Source organism: Phaethon aethereus (assembly GCF_964289735.1).
Source record: "Phaethon aethereus genome assembly, chromosome: 7".
In the NCBI taxonomy this organism is placed as follows: Eukaryota; Metazoa; Chordata; class Aves; order Phaethontiformes; family Phaethontidae; genus Phaethon; species Phaethon aethereus.
Window position 1 is genome coordinate 14137095 of NC_138583.1, and position 17497 is coordinate 14154591.

General features: G+C 41.3%; 1 protein-coding gene across 1 annotated transcript in view; it reads right to left on the reverse strand.

The window, feature by feature from the left end:
• Positions 1–1985: 1985 nt before the first annotated feature.
• LOC309407134 (L-threonine ammonia-lyase-like) overlaps positions 1986–17497 on the reverse strand; it is a gene marked incomplete at its 5' end in the record, with an annotated part of 30522 nt that continues 15010 nt past the window's right edge. The window contains 7 exons of the mRNA XM_082002587.1: positions 1986–2147; positions 9965–10022; positions 10340–10507; positions 11732–11857; positions 12569–12644; positions 13574–13670; positions 14706–14871. Coding sequence (XP_081858713.1) covers positions 2049–2147; positions 9965–10022; positions 10340–10507; positions 11732–11857; positions 12569–12644; positions 13574–13670; positions 14706–14871 — 790 coding nt within the window. The 3' untranslated portion in view covers positions 1986–2048. The remainder of the gene's footprint in view (positions 2148–9964; positions 10023–10339; positions 10508–11731; positions 11858–12568; positions 12645–13573; positions 13671–14705; positions 14872–17497) is intronic.

Consider the following 17497-nt stretch of genomic DNA (forward strand, 5'->3'; position numbering starts at 1 on the left):
AAAATAGACCAAACAAGTTAACTCCTATTATTTGTCCACCATTTGTGAGAGTCTCTTCTCTACTCTTACTCCTTCACAAGCCACAATAAGGAGGAACAAACAGACTATTTCCCAGAAAAAAATGCTGCAGAGACAGCCAGAATGCTGTCCTCTTTGTCCCCCCTTGCAGGCACAAGTTAAGTTACAGATATAGCTGGATATCCATAAGTAGCAGGTACAGTAGATGAGATCTGCATAAGACTGGATTTTGCAGTTCATTCTTTTTCATCCATAGGAACCCTCTGTTTAGGTTGCTCTAACTCTCTGGATGATGCCTGTCCTAGCCTACAGATGGATTATAGTTAAGAGAGGGCAGAGAAACCTTTCAGCTACGCCAGGGCATCTCCTCTTTCACGTGTGACTTCTTGATTATGCTTTAGAGACAGAAGTTGCCCACTGCAGAACCAGGAAAGGAAACGTACTAGCAAGCCCGTTCCTAACTGCAGGGGGGGACTAAAGATGGAAGCTCAATTTATGGATTGTAATATGACAACGAAGGAGCGTCTCTATGGGCTTGCAGCTTTTTTCTCCCAAAAAAGCTATAGTAAAAGTTGGTTTTCATGGACACCTAGCAACAGCTCACCCAGCTCTGCATGTGGGAACTGGAATGATTTGATCCCACGCAGCCCATGGAGACACTCAAACCTTGCTGGATTTTCCGCTGGGCTTTGCTAGGGCACTGATACATATTTCTTATCTATTTTATATACTAAATTATCAACTTGATATGCTACAGAGGCAAGATTAAGACCTCTCATTAAAATACCTACAGCCAAAATTCGGGACAATCCTGGTTAAATTTAACCAAGTGGAATGGCTCTGTTGCAGCTGGTTTTAAATTTAATTTTGCCCAAGTGGAAGGGAGACTGTTGAACGCACACTCAGAAGTGGGCCTGAATTTCTCTTACATTTCTTGCCATCCTACTCTGTTACCTTATTAGGTGGTCTCTGCCTGTAGTGATGAAAATGGTATTTAGGTCAATGTGTTCTTTGCTAATTGCATTAGCCATGTGCCTAAGACTTAGGCTTCCTCTTCTCCCCGCACTGCCTTTGTCTATTAACATGTGGTCTTTAAGTATATTTAACTCTTAACAGTGTACTTAATCTGTCAGGTGAGATGGATAGAGTCTGTTTTAGGCAGACTAAGATGATCACTGCAATGCTAATTACAATATTCACATGTGTGGAGAGACCCCTTTTCTAAAGAAACACAAGCCATTTTATATGCTACTTTTTATACTGAGTCCCCAAAAGCAGAAGGAAGAATTACATTTGTGTTCTGCATATGAGGTCTAATTGTATTCAGAATATGGTGTCTTTTTTTTTTTTTTATTGCTGCAACATCTTTTGGAACTTTATAAATAGGATCATTTTCCCTTGGAAAAAAATAGTGAATACAGTATTTGCTTTTATCTTCCAAGGGGTTTGTTTTGTTTTGTTTAAATCGCATTTCATTGGCATAATTTTTCCTCACATAATAGCAAAGATCAGAACAGAAATGTGTTCAGACCCATGCCCCCGCACATGTGTATATCTCCTGAAGCAGATTCAGCAAATGGAGAACTGCTCCTGGCTTGGAAATGGACAATTACTACACCAGTAGTATGGCAAAGTCCAGCAGAAGGAGCTGCATTACTTTAACTAGGGGCATCAAAATTTAAAAAGACCTTTGAGAGGTCTATACTTAGATGTAAAGAAAAATGCCTTCTCCCTGTTTATTTATTGAATGCCATTGGATCCTACATACTAGCCAAAATCCAGACAGCCAGCTGATAATGAATTTCTGAATTCCAGCAACAGCAGAGACTAGCAGTCTAGCTAAGCTAAAGTTTTGAGTTCAAATTTATTCCCAAGGACATACACTACATTTTGAGCAGGAAATAAATATCCTGAAACTATTTGCTAACTGTTCAGCTTTGAAAGATAGTATTTGTTCCAAATGCCTCAAGATTAGGGGTCTGTAAAATACTTGTCAGAGGACCTCGGCCCTTTCCCTTGTGCTGTGCCCATCACCGCTCGGTCCAGGCGGCTGTAGGGTAGCGTTCCAGGAGCGCGTTCCTCAGCTGGGCTGTGTGGATCTTGTCTCTGGTCTCCACAGTGCAGGTGACCTGGGAAAAGAATTAGGAACATTCCTGACGGCATGGCAGCGATCTCAGACAAAGGCGTTTCCAGCTCAATCCTAAAACACCCTCGTAAAAGCAAAACGATCAGTTCAACGTAAAACTTCTGGACCACGCATCCCCTGTCTACGGAGGTAAAACTGACATTGCAGGCACCGGGGGCACTTCCAGCCCTTCTGCAGGATCTTAAAACCTTTCAGCAGCCCTACTTTATTGCCTTCAAGGTTTGAATAAGATAGATTGATCCTCTGCTGGCTCCTGGGCAAAATACTTGTCTGCTGTTGGCCTCCCTGAAGTTTTCTGTTAGCAGCTTCTCTTTTCTCTTCCCTGGGGTACGTACGTGGCGCTGCTGCCACCTCACCCATGTCTGACTCTTACCTCACCACATTTCCATATTTCTGGGCAGTGTCTGTGCCATCCTTCAAGCTCTTTATGTTCTCCTCCTCCTCTCTGTCATGGCGTTGTCCCCCAGTCCTGTATTATCCCTGCGGTATTCTGGCTGATTTTGTCTGCTCACACACCTTCTTGTTTTATTCTGATTTTTTGTTTGCTCATTGCATCACTTCTAGTTTTCTGTTCTAGTTGTTCTGCTGCTAAATCAAACTAAACCCAGGCAAACCTCATCCTGATAGTTTTCTTCTTATTCTTCACTTGCCTCCACAAGTATTATTGACAATCCTGTCATGCAATCACTGAAGACAATAATTTCAATGTTGCTTTTTCAGTTCTTCGATGCCTCTTTTCTACGTACTCACATCTCTACTGCATCATTTGAAAAGCTTGGTGCTGCCATCAGCTCTGCACCGATCTGAAGGTACAGAAGGAAAATTATACTTCACAATTTTAGACAACTGACTTCCATCACCTCTGATCCTGCTGGAGTTACCACTGATCTTGAAAATACCATGTGGAAAAAAGACCTCACAGAAACATGGGAATCTACTGAGGAAAGGATCCAAGATGAGTCACGGTGCAACAGAGAGTTTATTGTAACAGGCAAGTCTACAGAGAACAGAAAAAACTGGTCATGTTAACCTTAAGGTGGACTGCTAGAGGCAGATGCCCTGTATAATGTTCCTATCAGACCTGCATCCTTCACAGAAAGCGAGGCAAAAAAATGAAATTGTCTCTACTCAAATATGTTTACGAGGACATTTCTAAATAAGAACTTTGGGAATTCATGTTTCCGGGAACGAGCTTAAAATAACAATAAACCTTTAGCAAAACTGTTGAATGAGAAGATAAACACTAACTCGAGGTTATTCTAAACAGCCATGAGCTCACTTAGAAAACTGGCTATAGCTTCCGAAATATCCATCGTGAAATAAGCCACATTTCTGATCTGTTTCCATAATTCTTTGCCTCTTATCCTGAACATGTTCTATTCTTGTTTGGTTCTTTGGAGCACAAATTAGATGCTAATTTTTTTCTCCTCTGGAAAAGTGGGGTTTAGTCTGGAGAGAAGGGCAGTCACAGAAGACTACCAATAACAAGGGAAGCGGAGAGAACGCAAAGATTGGGAAAAGTATCTAAAGGATATCTAGGCACCAAAGTACCAAATGCCCATTATCCATTCCCTGGTTCATATAAAATCCCTAAAGCTTTGCAGTCGTGTCTTCAAGAGCACACACTCATCTCTCTCAGAGTCTGTAATTAAAAAAAGGAACCTTTTTCCCCTTCCACAGCAATCGTGCCTGTTTTGTCCTGAGCAAATCAATTGCTGTGCTTGGAACCAGTCTGGGCTTGCCAGGTTCAGCTTTGAATGTTTGGCAGCAAGCGGTTGCTCTGCCCTGGGAGCAAGCGCGCGCAAAAGCATTTTGATTTATAGAGCTAACTATCCCCCTCTCTGCCCTTTTCTTTCTGCTCATGATTGAAGCCAGACAGCTTGTAAACGGTTTGGATAAATACTGTCTTTTTGTTCTGTGCATGCACAGCATCCAACACGCAATATGGCCGTTAATACGCTGCAATGTATTATAAAAGTAATAACAACAGCAGCAGCAGAAATAGTAAAGAACTCCAGAAGTTTACCTGATTTTTTTTTACACCTGTCAACTAGAGGAAGAGAGAACATTTGCTCGCAGCAGGAGCGAACAGAGAATCGCTCCACGCTTTCGAGCAGCTACAGATCTAAACAGCAAAGAAGGCAAGAATTTGTCTTCTTGCTCAGATTAAGCCATTTTACGCTGTGGTTTTACCTTCACAGAACTCCTCTCTCTGATTTGCTTCACCTGGGAAGTATGATTTACATGAGTGTCCAACAGAGCAATCTTCAGCACGGGGAGGTATATGAGGATTATATTTATCTAGGATGAATAGTCACCTAGGTGTTACTAGCTACAGGAGGTTGCATACCTGCTGATGAACTAAGAATAAGTGCTCCAAATTGGTCTTATTTAAGAACAAATGACAGAACCTAACGCCTGATGCTTCTTATACTCCAGATAACCCATGACAACTAGAGAAAACTTTACTTTAAATTCGTTTCAAACCTATAAGCCCTCAGTACTAGACACAGGCTTCTTGATCCAGCAGAGCTCTCATTCATTGACGGCAGGACCATGTTTGCACAGTAGACCTTTCTTTTCTTTGTATCAAAAAAACCCCACAAAGACCAGCAACAGCAACAAATTAATACAATTTATGCATTTTTCTCCTCCATATTATATCCTTGCAGGATTAAAAAATAATGATGATTTAAAAACTACCTGCTCCCGCCAGACTGTTAAAATAACCAGCCAGATGGATCTTTTACTGCCTTTAGATTTCCACGCTCTCTGGCAGGCAATCTAAAGATTGGCTCCAGCCTAAAGGTTTAGTTGGCCTGTTGGTTTTTTACAATAGCAGGCCTACAAGTAATGGAAGACAGAACAGTCTTCACTGAATACTGATATCTTGTGGGTTTTATTTAATAACTAGGAATAAATGAGGGAGCAAGACAAAGGCTGAAGAAAAGGTAAAGGAAAAAATTGATCACAAGTTATTACTCTGTGCAACACCAAAATACAGATGCATAAATTAAAATATTCACAGGAATTAATTCCATTTCAAAGAGAAGAAAGTTCATAACTTCACAAAAGGAGGGAATTTGCAAAGTTCTGTGATCAATAATTTGGGCAACAGGGTGGGCACCTCTGCTCCCCTTTAACTGCAAGTCTCACATGTGGGCAGTTAGCCTTTTACATCATATTTTCCTAGATACTAAAAATTAATTTGGTGTGCCTCTTAACTCCCTGATGCCTGATATCTGTAGGTTGTGTGTGCAGGTAAAGATATCGGGTGGACATGCTGAGCCAGTGGTAGAGAGCAGAGGAAATGTGAGTAGCATTGCTCAACAAAAAGATTTCAGTCTTTTGTGCTTTTCCAGGCTCCATGTAAAGACAGATCGTAACCAGCTAGTGCAATTCCTTATGTCCCTGACTCATCCATTGAACTTTTGTATCCCACTTCTTTAATCCTAGAAATCATATTCACCACCTTCTTCCAAGCTGTTGGTCTTGGAGGATTCACATAACAATATTCATGACAGACCATGCTCAGCAACAGTATAGGTTTGTTTGCACGAAAATCACTGGATTTAGAAATGAATACTTGATTTATATACAGTGGTTTCAGTTCTATAAATAAAGCAAGGCTTTTCATTTCTATTAAAAAAAAAAATCAACTGGACAATTTTCTGAATTATTTGGTAAACACCCAGTATAGGTTACTGCACATTACAGATTATTTGGCAGCAACACAGTTTATAGTTTGGGGATCAGCTGCCAGATAGTCCTCAGGGTCAGTGCAATGCAATGCTTGAGAAAGAGCACAACAGCCGCCACAGCTGTCACTCGGTTGTGCAACCTGAGCCCTTATCTTTTGGCATACTCTTGCATTCAGGTCAGTGAGCACGAGCACGAGCAAGTTACCATCGCATTACCTAAGTCAGATAATAATCCAACAGGTCTACTCTTGGCCGTCCTGGACTCGGGTTGTTATTTCTACAACTGGGGCAGGCTGTTCTGTGCCAGGGCAGTCTGCTGTGGAATGGCATTAAAGAAAATGACCAAATTGTTTTGGAGAGCCTCAGAAGAAATGTATTGTCAAACTTCCCACTCCAAACAACTCCATTTTGAATGGGAACTGAACATGGAAACGATGCCTTGCCCAGGCCATGCAGGAAATGCTTTAGGAATGATAGCATCCTTCTCATAGCTGGACAGCTGTATGCTCCTCTATATTCTCTTCACAGGGCAATAATATGGAATATGTTGGCCACCGGGGACTCTAATCCAAAATATTCTCCTCTGGCCTTTTACAAAATGCAAGTTGGCCCAAAGGAATTTACTCGAATTGACCAGAGCAGACTAATATCATTTAACGAGTTCTGGCCTGAGGTGAATAAACTGTGTGGAAAAAACCAGGTATTACACCACACAAAGTGAGCCAGAAAATCCAGCACCTCTGGGACAATGTGTAACGTTCTCATAAAGAAAAAGCAATGTTTGATTTACGAATTAGTATTTTCTTGCACAGTCAGAGGGAGAAGTAATGTGATGGATGTTCTTTTTACAACTGGTCTCTTCTGAGTAATTTAAAACCACAGCAGAGTTAAGCTCCCGAGAGGTTTGAAGTGAACAGACCAGACAACCCCATGATGTCAAACAGGACCGAGGTTAGAGGGAAAACTGCCACCGCAGCTGCTTCTCTGTAAAGCTGCTGAAGCACCTCAAGACCTTGCAGGCCTTCGCTGCTCTGTTCCAGGACCCTCCTGTACCTGCCAGTCTGGTTATGCTGTAGTTTCGGTGGTGAGCAGAAGACTTTTCTAGAAATTTGATGAGCTCAAAGATATTTTTTCTTCAGCCGAGTTGCCCAAGTCCAAACATGAGACACCCATTAAGCAGGCAAGCTGCTATTCTATAGCAGAGCCTTGCACGGCTTCATAGCAAAGATAGTTCTTACATTATTAAGTAACTTATTGATTTTGCTCATTGACTTCAGAGTCAATAATAATATGAAATTAAAGGGATTTAAATGGTTATAAAGGGGTTTATAGATAGAAGCAATTTAAGTGATAAATTGTCCCACATTGAATCAGAGGAATATTACTAATAAAGAATAGGGAAAGTTCACCGAAACAAATTGTAGCTTCCTCCCATGAACTGGGTAATGCTTTAGGTCTCTATATCCAGTTAGCTGGTGATACTAAATGATTTTTTCCTTAGCTCTGATCTTTATTTCTGTCTAGATATTTCTGGTCATCTAACCTGCTTCAATAGCTGTAAAATGTGGAGCCTACCTGTTAGGTTATTGGTTATAATATATATATATTATAACCAATAACCTATACCAGGACTGGTTATTGGTATGAGTTGCTAAGAGTTATCTATTTCAATATTGAGACTTTGGAAGCCATTTCCTAACTGCTCAGGTAAGAGTGAATTAGGGTATAGTCCTCTGCAAGACAGAAATCCAGTACGAGCCACAACGAAAGAGAATCTAAACTGGAGGTACGAGCAGGCAGTATGCAGAAGAAACTCCCCTATTGTTCCGAGGAATGTGACCAGCCGATCCCACTGCACATTTTTTTAATTTAAAAAGTCTCTTATTTTTTGCCAGTGAAACGTTCCAAAACTTATTTTTCCAAAAGTGTAGTTTGAACATAAAGCTTCATTGTAGAAAGTCCTTACTACTCCATACAGTCAGACTATCAGCTATGATCTTCCCACGGAGCATTCCAAGTGTGCACCAGATGAATAAACACTAACCCAGCAAGGCATTTCACCAGAGGGGAAAAAAAAAATGTTCTATCTTCCTGATAAGAGGTGACTAGAAGCCAAGTTTCTCTCCTTTGGAAATGAAGGGGTAAATCTAAAAGGATGATTAAATACTGAGATGACAATCTTGACAGGACTAATTTAGTGTTTCAAATAAGCCACTACACTTCTGTCAAACACTTCATTTATATCCACAGTCAAAAGTATGTTTTAAAGTTAGAGTGGAGTGGGTATAGCTGTAATGCCTTTCTTATTATTACCACCAGTTCAACACAATAATTTTGCTTCTTGATCCAGATTTAAATGCATGCTTAATTTAATGTGCTGTGATTTACACTGATGAAAATGATACAAAGTTCTTTGCAGGTCTGCTTTAGTAGCAAATGCTTAAAATGCTTTGCTGACACAGGGCTTTGGCCCTTACAAGCAACAAAGAAAAAAGAAAAACCTTTCCCACACGTATTAGCTTTACTATGAAAAAGTAAAGCTTTTGGTTAGGGCAAATTCATCTCAATGCTTAAAGATAAATTCAATATTCTACCCTTTTGATTACCTTTGGTTTAGTTTTCAACAAAAAGGTTCACGATTCACTAGATGTCACCAGAAAGAGCTGCCTAGAAAGTCACTGAGGTCTATAAATCCGGATCACTACTTTGTACTTCACATCTAATTATCCAATAGCCTCTCCCAGACATCACAAGCCATCATGCAAATCCAATATCCAATTAAATTATTCAGTGATGCAAATTCCTGTGTTTAAAGCACAGACAATAACACATGGCACTTTTTCATTCAGGGATTATATTTACTACAGGTTCTGATAAAATTACCTTATTGGGAGGGGTTGCAAGAGCAATGGAAAATTGTTCTAACATTCTCAATCAAAAACTAAAAGAGTGGGTTTTGTTTAATTTACTTAGTAGCATTAATAAAAATTACACGCCTTCATAAAAATCACACTGAAAACTTTAGAAGAGTTACAGGGTTTGTTGAATCTAGCCTTCAGTAAAAATGTTTTTCAGAGCTGTTAGTTGCTGAATAAGAGAGATGTGCCTACCCTGCGCAGTGTCACGTTACTTCAAGTTACCCAAACCAGTAAGCCGGCCTATTGTTATAACAAACTGCAGAACACCACAGTTTTAGTCCTAGACACTTGAGAAAACTGATAACATCATCTTCTGAAAGACAGTCGTGAACTTTATTGTAGTCCGTTGCTATAGTCATCTTTAATATAACCTGTACTTTATATCCACAAGTGAAAATACCGAGCTGGTTTTTGTATCCAGGTGGGAAATTAGACTTAAATGACAAAATGGAAGAATTTGCTTACTGAATTCGAGTCATGAGCCTGTTTAACAAAGATCTCTAACTTGACTTCCACCTGTGATGTCACAAACTAAGTCAGGTTGGACTCGGACAGCAGTAGCACGAAATCAGTGGAACCACACCTTTGCTAAACCAGTTGAAATAAGAGATATGCCATGAGACAAATGATCGTTTTAAGAGATGCCACTGACTGCTAACACCTCCTCACTGTTACTGTATCAAATACTCAACAAAGGAATAATGATTTTTCTCTGTGCTCTTTGTGGATAAGGTACAAAACTGAGGCCCTAGTTAAAAACGAGGATTCCTTAAGAGTAGGGATGTTCTCCACATTGCTTTAAGGCAAATTGATCTCGGATAATTACAGCCAGCCTACACAGCTGGCTCTTCAAGTTCCGGACGGATGCTGCAGCTTGCTCACCACCTCCGGCACACCACCACGCACGTAAGGAAGGTTTGCAATGGTAACAGCTGGAGTATTTAACCCACAGTGTCGCAACAGCAGGTAGAACAGGTCCTGTGTTATTTGTATGTCTGACAAGTGTTTGGTGGGGCAAAATGCTGTATAACACAGAAGAAATTATCTATCACACTGCTGTCCAAATCACTGTGCACACCCTATTGGACTTCTTCAACATAGTCATACAGAGACATAGGAAAACGGAATAAACGAAGGGAGGCCAGTACTGCTAGAGAAACTGAAACTGCATCTCATCTTACCTCAACAGTGAAGAGCTCAGATGTCACAAATGCGTGTTCTTGTTTGATATCCAAAACTCTAGACCAAACAAGGGATAAATTAGAGATCACAACAATCCTTTGTCATTCTAAAATAGTTTCCGTATGTGTTTGGACAGTAGTCATCTTTGCTGCTTTTTGTATTAGACATTTGTTCTATGCTGCAAAGGTGCTTGCACATTGGAACAAAAATGAAGGAAATAAAAGTTTTTTTCTGAAATATAACAAGAAAAAAACTCTTTGATTAATTAGTTACCTACAGAGCTCCATTCAAAGGACATTTGGAAACATGTCCAAAGCTTTAATAGTCTTTGTGCTATTCTGTGATTGTATTTCCTTACTTCTAGTCTGATTTACCTTGCTTCTTCCCGAGCCAGAATCTCCAGTAGCTTTGAAATGTCTCCCGGGCTTTCAGAAAGCACAAGGGAAAATCTGCACACTCTGTTATCAAGGGTCAGGGCACGAGCTATGCACTGTTGCAGCAAATGTAGCTCCAAGTTTCCGCTGCATATAACGATTGCCACTCTGAAAACAGAGAGAAAAATAGGATTTTTGATTAGCACCTGTCTGTGCAAAGGAACTGTAAATCACAGGCACTGTATTCAATATCAGCTTAAGATCCGCTAGGACTGCCCTTTGATAAATATGCATTACATGTCAGAGGGGTCCTGGCTCTCCACATCGGTTGTGGGCAGGCGGTGGGAGCCTAGAAGCTGGCTGCATTAGTTGGTCTGCAATGTTGTTTGCATTTTGCATTTGCTGGAGATTTTAGTCCTGTTAGAGGTAATTAGCTGGAGAATTCTAGGTCTGTTTCGAATTTTTAAATGTGACATCATTTTTCCCTGGAAATTCTGAGTCTCAGCCTCTTAACGGTTAGATAATGCGCATGTTCAAGGCTTTCTGTAACCATTAATTAAATCCATCTCAGCCCTGCACAATGAGTATAGAAATGTGTGAAGAACCACATGGTTAGTCCATGATAATTCTCTCTCTGCAGTCAACCCTGACCCCTTTAAACCCAAACCTGTGCATTTTCCCTTTTATTTTAGCTGTACTGAATTGAAATTTGCTGCTTTTCAGTTTGTACTCTGTCAGCCCTGCTGAAGAACTGCCTCAGCAGTGTTTTAGCATACAACGTTGTGCATTGGAAATTTTGTTTCGTCTTGAGTGCATGTATGTTTAAATACATTCTGGGCTATGTCCTGAGCCAAGGCTCAATCCGCTTAAGTACCGAGTACTCAAGCCCAGGTGCAAGAAGGCATTTACCCACACGTTTAATGCTAAGCCTAAGGGTAATTCCACTGACTATCTGGGCAGGAGTTCTTAGGGCTGGGAGGTAGTCACTGAGCGACCGCAGAAGACAGCCTAGTTGCTGCCCCACTACAGACAGCGCTGATTTCCACAGGTGGAATGAGAGAAGGCAACAGGCTGACAACAGCAGGATGCTCTCCTGGCAGATGTGACCATGTCTCATGGAGCTGTGTGTAACTGCCTTTCCCCCAATCATTTGAGAATACAGGAAAATGACAAGATTTGTCAGGTCTCCAGGCTGACATTTGTCTTGTTCAACATGGTCTTCTGACACCCAAGCGGTCTCTTCAGCCAGAAGTAGATGCCACAGATGAGCCTATTGCTACTTCAGGGGCAGGAACTTCCTCGTCACTCAAGTAGCTTCTGTCTGTTTCCTGGGACCAAGGCACTCAACTGCATGCTTCTGCCACAGCTCCCTGTTTGCAATAGCTGCCGTACCTTTTACCCTTCAACTCAGGCAGTTTCCCTGCAACCAACGCTGCAAGTCCAATGGCCCCTTCTGCATCAACCGTGGCTCGCTCATACTCCAGCAATCTCAGCATCGAAATGAGGATGTCCTCCTCACTGAAGGCAAAAAAGTTGTGTCAAAACAAAATGAAACAAAACACCTACCGAAAGCAGAAAACAATACATTTATGTATAACTGGATTACTTCCATCCTCCCAGGTACGTATGACCCCAAGTTGGTGTTACAGAAAGCTGTGCTGCTGGGGGTGAATGTACATCTCAGTCTTGTTATTAACTGCAAAAACAGGATGGCATTTTTTGCTAGAACCGTTGTGCTAGCTAAATCCTAGTGGTAAGTACACTCTGCCAACTTGGCCTTTCTGTGAAGATTTAGAAGAGTTTTGTCAAAGGCTGCCTTCAAGTGTTGTAGAACAGAAGGACAAGTTTTTCACCCAGAGCATGACCAAGTGAAGTTTTGGCCAAAGGGATCAGTCTGGATGACGCTCTTAGTCATATGATTTAGTTTTAGAGAGTCCCATGAAGAGCAGGGAGTTGGACTCAATGATTCTTTATGGATATCTTCCAACTTGAGATAGTCTATGATTTTATGATATGCGGGATTTGGTTCAGTGTCTTCAGTGCCCCTCTTGGAAGGAAAAGGACCCCACCACCAGCATGCTCAGTGCATAGTGTGTGCATGATGGCAATTCCTGCCAACCTGCTCTCCACTGTACATGAAGAACCACCATATCCTGGTGATAGAGTATATTTTTCATACACAACAATGTTCACCCAGTATTATTCATTTCACTGCTTTTCTTCACCTACCTCACAGCAACAACTTTATCCACAAGTTTCCCAGTCAGCTGCAAAGAGTTGCTACCAAAGCAAAGCCCACTCACATCTGCAAATTTCAAAAGACAATATATGAAGCTGGATACTTTAGACAAGTTCAACATTTTTTAGAGTCCTAACAGTTTTGTGCCCTCAATGAGTGCAGCACAATACTGTTATATGATCTTAAGTTGCTTGATTTTTTTATATGACAAAAACATATTTGGTAATGAAAGACCAAATTTCCCAGGAAGATTTTGCCATTTTTGACCCCTTTAAGAAAATTCTGATTCTTCACTAGCATAGTTGCACTGCAAGTGCGAGAGTGAACCTGCAGCCCAGCGCTTTTCACTGTTCAAAGAGGCTGGAAGCAGAGAAGAACCAAGAGTGGTACTGGGTTTGTTAGCTACAACAGGACAGTTAGCAAAGGAGTGCAGAGACAAGCAGAGCTTACCAACAGAGTTAAGTTGTTTGTTTATAAAACTCCCATTTAACCCAAAGCTTCCAGAGATTTGAATATCAGGTAAACGGTATATTCTTAAATTGTTTAGCAGCTGAGGTTTTTTGAGCAAATGATGTGGAAACAACGTATTGTTTATAAATGCTGCTGTTGCGAGAACAGTTTTGTGAGCCTAAATATTTAAGCACTACATTTTCCTGCCTTTTCACAAATTAGGCTTTTACACGAGAGCTTTTCCATTGACTTCACTGGTTAAGATGCTGCTTTTGAGCACAATGGTCAGATAAATACTCTCATATTTCTAAGTATTCACCTGAACATTGCATGTGCACTGAAAACAGTATTGCACCCCGGGGGGTGTGGTGTGTGTGGGGAGGGGGAAATGTGTCAGGAGTTGCTCTTACAGCACAAATTAAATTCTGACTCTTCAGATATTTCCTTTAACATATGTTTGAACTGAATTAGTGAGCAAAAAAATACGGTTGGAGAAATCAATTACAACCGTGTTTTACCCTCAAAAGAATAATCCATTTTCTTACCTCCGTAAAAGTGATGATTGCTGCAAGCCTGGTCTTCAATTGGGTGGCCAGCCTTTAAGGACTGTTGCAATACAGGGAAACTTTCAGATTCGACCCCCTGGGGAAGACAAGTACTGTCACTTTTTTACTGATCAAGTTATAACAGAAGTCACCACCAAAGTGGACACCAAAAAAGCTATGCAAAGTTTAGAATGAACCATTAATTTCAAATTTCATAATAACTATGCTATAACTAAACTTATTCTGTGGCTTATTTAGGGCCAAACTTTTCCCATAAGAAACTATTTCAAAGCACAGAACTGATTTCGTTTGCTTTGGAAGAGTCTTACTACATTTTTTCTTAAACCCAGCGTTTCAGAGGTTCTTCTAGGTGAAGCCCAGGGGCACAGATAGTCCCTGTCCCTAGCATATGTAGTCTCTGCCGGTGTATCACTGGATACTGGTGCCTTTTCAGATCATTAAGGTTGGAAAAGACCTTCAAGATCATCAAGTCCAACTGTTAACCCAACACCACCATACCCCCTAAACCATGTCCTGAAGCGCCACGTCCACACGTTTTTTGAACGCTTCCAGTGATGGTGACTCCACCACCTCCCTGGGCAGCCTGTTCCAATGCCTGACCACCCTCTCAGTGAAGAAATTTTTCCTAATATCCAATCTAAACCTCCCCTGGCGCAACTTGAGGCCATTTCCTCTTGTCCTATCACTAGTTACTTGGGAGAAGAGACCAACACCCTCGTCGCCACAACCCCCTTTCAGGTAGTTGTGGAGAGCGATAAGGTCTCCCCTCAGCCTCCTCTTCTCCAGACTAAACAACCCCAGTTCTCTCAGCCGCTCCTCATAAGACTTGTGCTCCAGCCCCCTCACCAGCTCCGCTGCCCTTCTCTGGACACGCTCCAGCACCTCAACATCCTTCTTGTAGTGAGGGGCCCAAAACTGAACACAGGATTCAAGGTGCGGCCTCACCAGTGCTGAGTACAGGGGCACGATCACTTCCCTACTGCTGGCCACACTATTGCTGATACAGGCCAGGACGCTGTTGGCCTTCTTGGCCACCTGGGCACACTGTTTTGAAAATATCTGTAGCAAAAGCTGCCATAATGCAACGCTTTACAGGTGAAAGGAAACTTACAATTACAGAAATATGTGGGCTGAGGTGTTTGAGTGCTGCAGCTGACCCTGCCAGCAAGCCACAGTGGCCTCCTGCAGGGAAAATCACTGCGTCCAGCTTTGGCACCTGCTCGTAGACCTCCAGCCCCACGGTCCCCAGGCCCGACAGGTAGACAGCACTATCCTCCCTGCAGGAAGGAAGGGCAAAGCTCAGCAGGGCTCTCAATAATAGTTCAACCTACTGCTTTAAAGACATCGTTCAGCAGAAAAAGATACACGCGAGAGTAAATCACCAGCACAACAAGGTCAGGAGGCAATACAACAGGACGCTGCCGTCACACCATCGTGTGCTTTGTAAAGTGTGACGTTACCTACTGGGAGAAAACTTGCGCTGTTGCAAAGCCCCCGAAATAGCCTTCAGGCTGAAGGACACGTATCTCTGTTGTTACCAATATCAGGTGTTTACAGAGCTGCTAAGGACAGAAGTCATGTTTCCATTGCCTAAGCTTCCTAAATTTTAAATGTTGCAGTCCAAGCTAAAGGCAGAGTCTCAAGAGTAGACCTCCTTCTCTGTACACAAGAAAAAAAATGGACTCTCAAGGAAGGAAGGTGTGTAATTTATAAGGGGAATTTAGTGTTTGTGATAAATGGGAATTTTTGTGACATTTAAGCACTGCGTTCAACCTCACAAATACCAAACAGGTTGCTGCAGAGCTAAGTCTTTCCACAATCCAGAGCCAATATCCGATACCTTCATTTTACTCTGGAAGGCTCTGGAAGGATAAGAGAAGCATTTAGTCGTGCCAAAATACTCACTGGTAAAACACTTTCAGGAAAAGGTAATTTAATGAGCAGAATAGGGACAGACAGAGTCAAATATTGAAGAAAAGTCCACTGTCACACAATTGACTTGGATCTATTTATAAAAGCGGTTTGGGGCCTTATTTAAAAGTTAGCAATGATGTAAATGTAGAATGATATGTGCATGAAAAATATGAGACCTCTGTGTGCCAGTATATTCTGCCTTTTCTGGCAAACGGATACATAAAGAGAATTATAGATCCAATGACTTCACTTGATTTACTCTACCCGGGATGTTTGGGTAGTAGGAAGCTATGCTTTTATTGCTGCTAGACATGCACAGAGGGGCTCAGCACAGGAGCACAGAATGCCTGCAAGGTGGAGACCAAGGCCGCCTTGAGGAGTTACCTCACATATATAGCAAAATACAGCAAATTCCTCATAGCAAGGGTCTATATAACTACACAAGAAAGGATGGGAGGAATGAACTTTCACTCCTGTAGTGCAGCTAATGATGAAGGCAAGGAATCATAGTGGAATGGGTAACTGAACCCTTGAATTTATTGTCTTTATCAAGATATACTGAAGGAAATCTCTCCTCCTTCTTATATGTGACAAAATATATCACTGGTCTCCTGGACAATTCCTCTGGAGCCTTATTTGCAAATAAGATTCAGAACTGAGTTTGCAGAGTTACCCCTGCCATGGTTACATGGGAAACCATAGGGACCTGAAGAAATGTATGAGGACCTGGGTTATTCAATTTACAAGTAAAACTTCTCTAACAGCTGCAAATTCTGTCCGAAGGAGACTGCTCTGGGCATGGAGATATATTAGCAGTTTGAATGAATGTTTCAGATAATCATGTTTTCCTTGCTAACATTTAGTTAGAAGACCGGTTCACTGGTCAGACTTCAGCTTTTTATAATAAAATGCATTATTTTATTTGCACTGTGACTTTGCTTTGTGAAAGCAAACCTCTTGCTTTCAGTATCATATGCCATTGAAAAAAAAACAATCAAGGAAAAGGGCAGATAAATCTAAAGACTATAAATTTAAACAAGCATTTTTTAGTCAGAGCTAAAAATCTGGCCATTTGACTTCTGAAATGTGTGATACATCAGCAATCAAAGATGGGCTGTCAGGCTTCAGTTTCCCAATGAAATTTTGACATGATAGCTGGCAGGCTCTGTTCGCCTGTTCTCCAAATAAAGGGCTCAAAAGCTATCGGTCATCCTTCCTAGAGTAACAGACTAATCAGATCACAAATGAACAAGGTTCAGGTCTGATCAGTACTTGGATATGGAGTTATACAAGAAAAAAAATGGACTCTCAAGGAAGGAAGGAAGGTGTGTAATTCAATCTGTAGCACTCTTACCTCTCTGATTCACAAATCAATCTTTCTCACATCATCCCAGAGGTATTGTGTTACTTATTGGCAATCTTCTCATTGCATTTATAATGAGGTCCTGAACATCTATAGTAACTAAAAATCCCATGTTACCTAAGCAGTAATTACATAGACTTCACGACTGAATTCCAACTTGAAAAAACACATTTCCTTTCTGGAATTTCACAGGAAGTTGCAGTTGGATAAAAAGTTTCCTTCCTCCAATTGAACTCTTGCATGATCATTTTCATAACACAGTATTTAAATTGCACTCAAGAAATGGGAAGAACCGACATTGATACACCCAACTGCGGGACATTACCCACGCAGGTAAAACCAAAGACAGTCATACAATGTCTACTTCAAGAAGGATAGAATGAATTGTTGGTTAAGGAGATCCAGAGACCAAATTGCTAGGGATTTTATGCAAGCTAGAATTAAACTGAAATAAAATGACATTTCAGAAGTTCCATTCTAAAGCACAGGAGATCAGCTGACGTTTTACAGAGAGCAAGTGACGATGAATGTGAGTCAGAGACACATTGAAGAAGTCTGGCTATCCATATATGCATACACCTGTCTGGAAAAGCTCTACCCAGCCTACACCTAACAAAATATGTTTC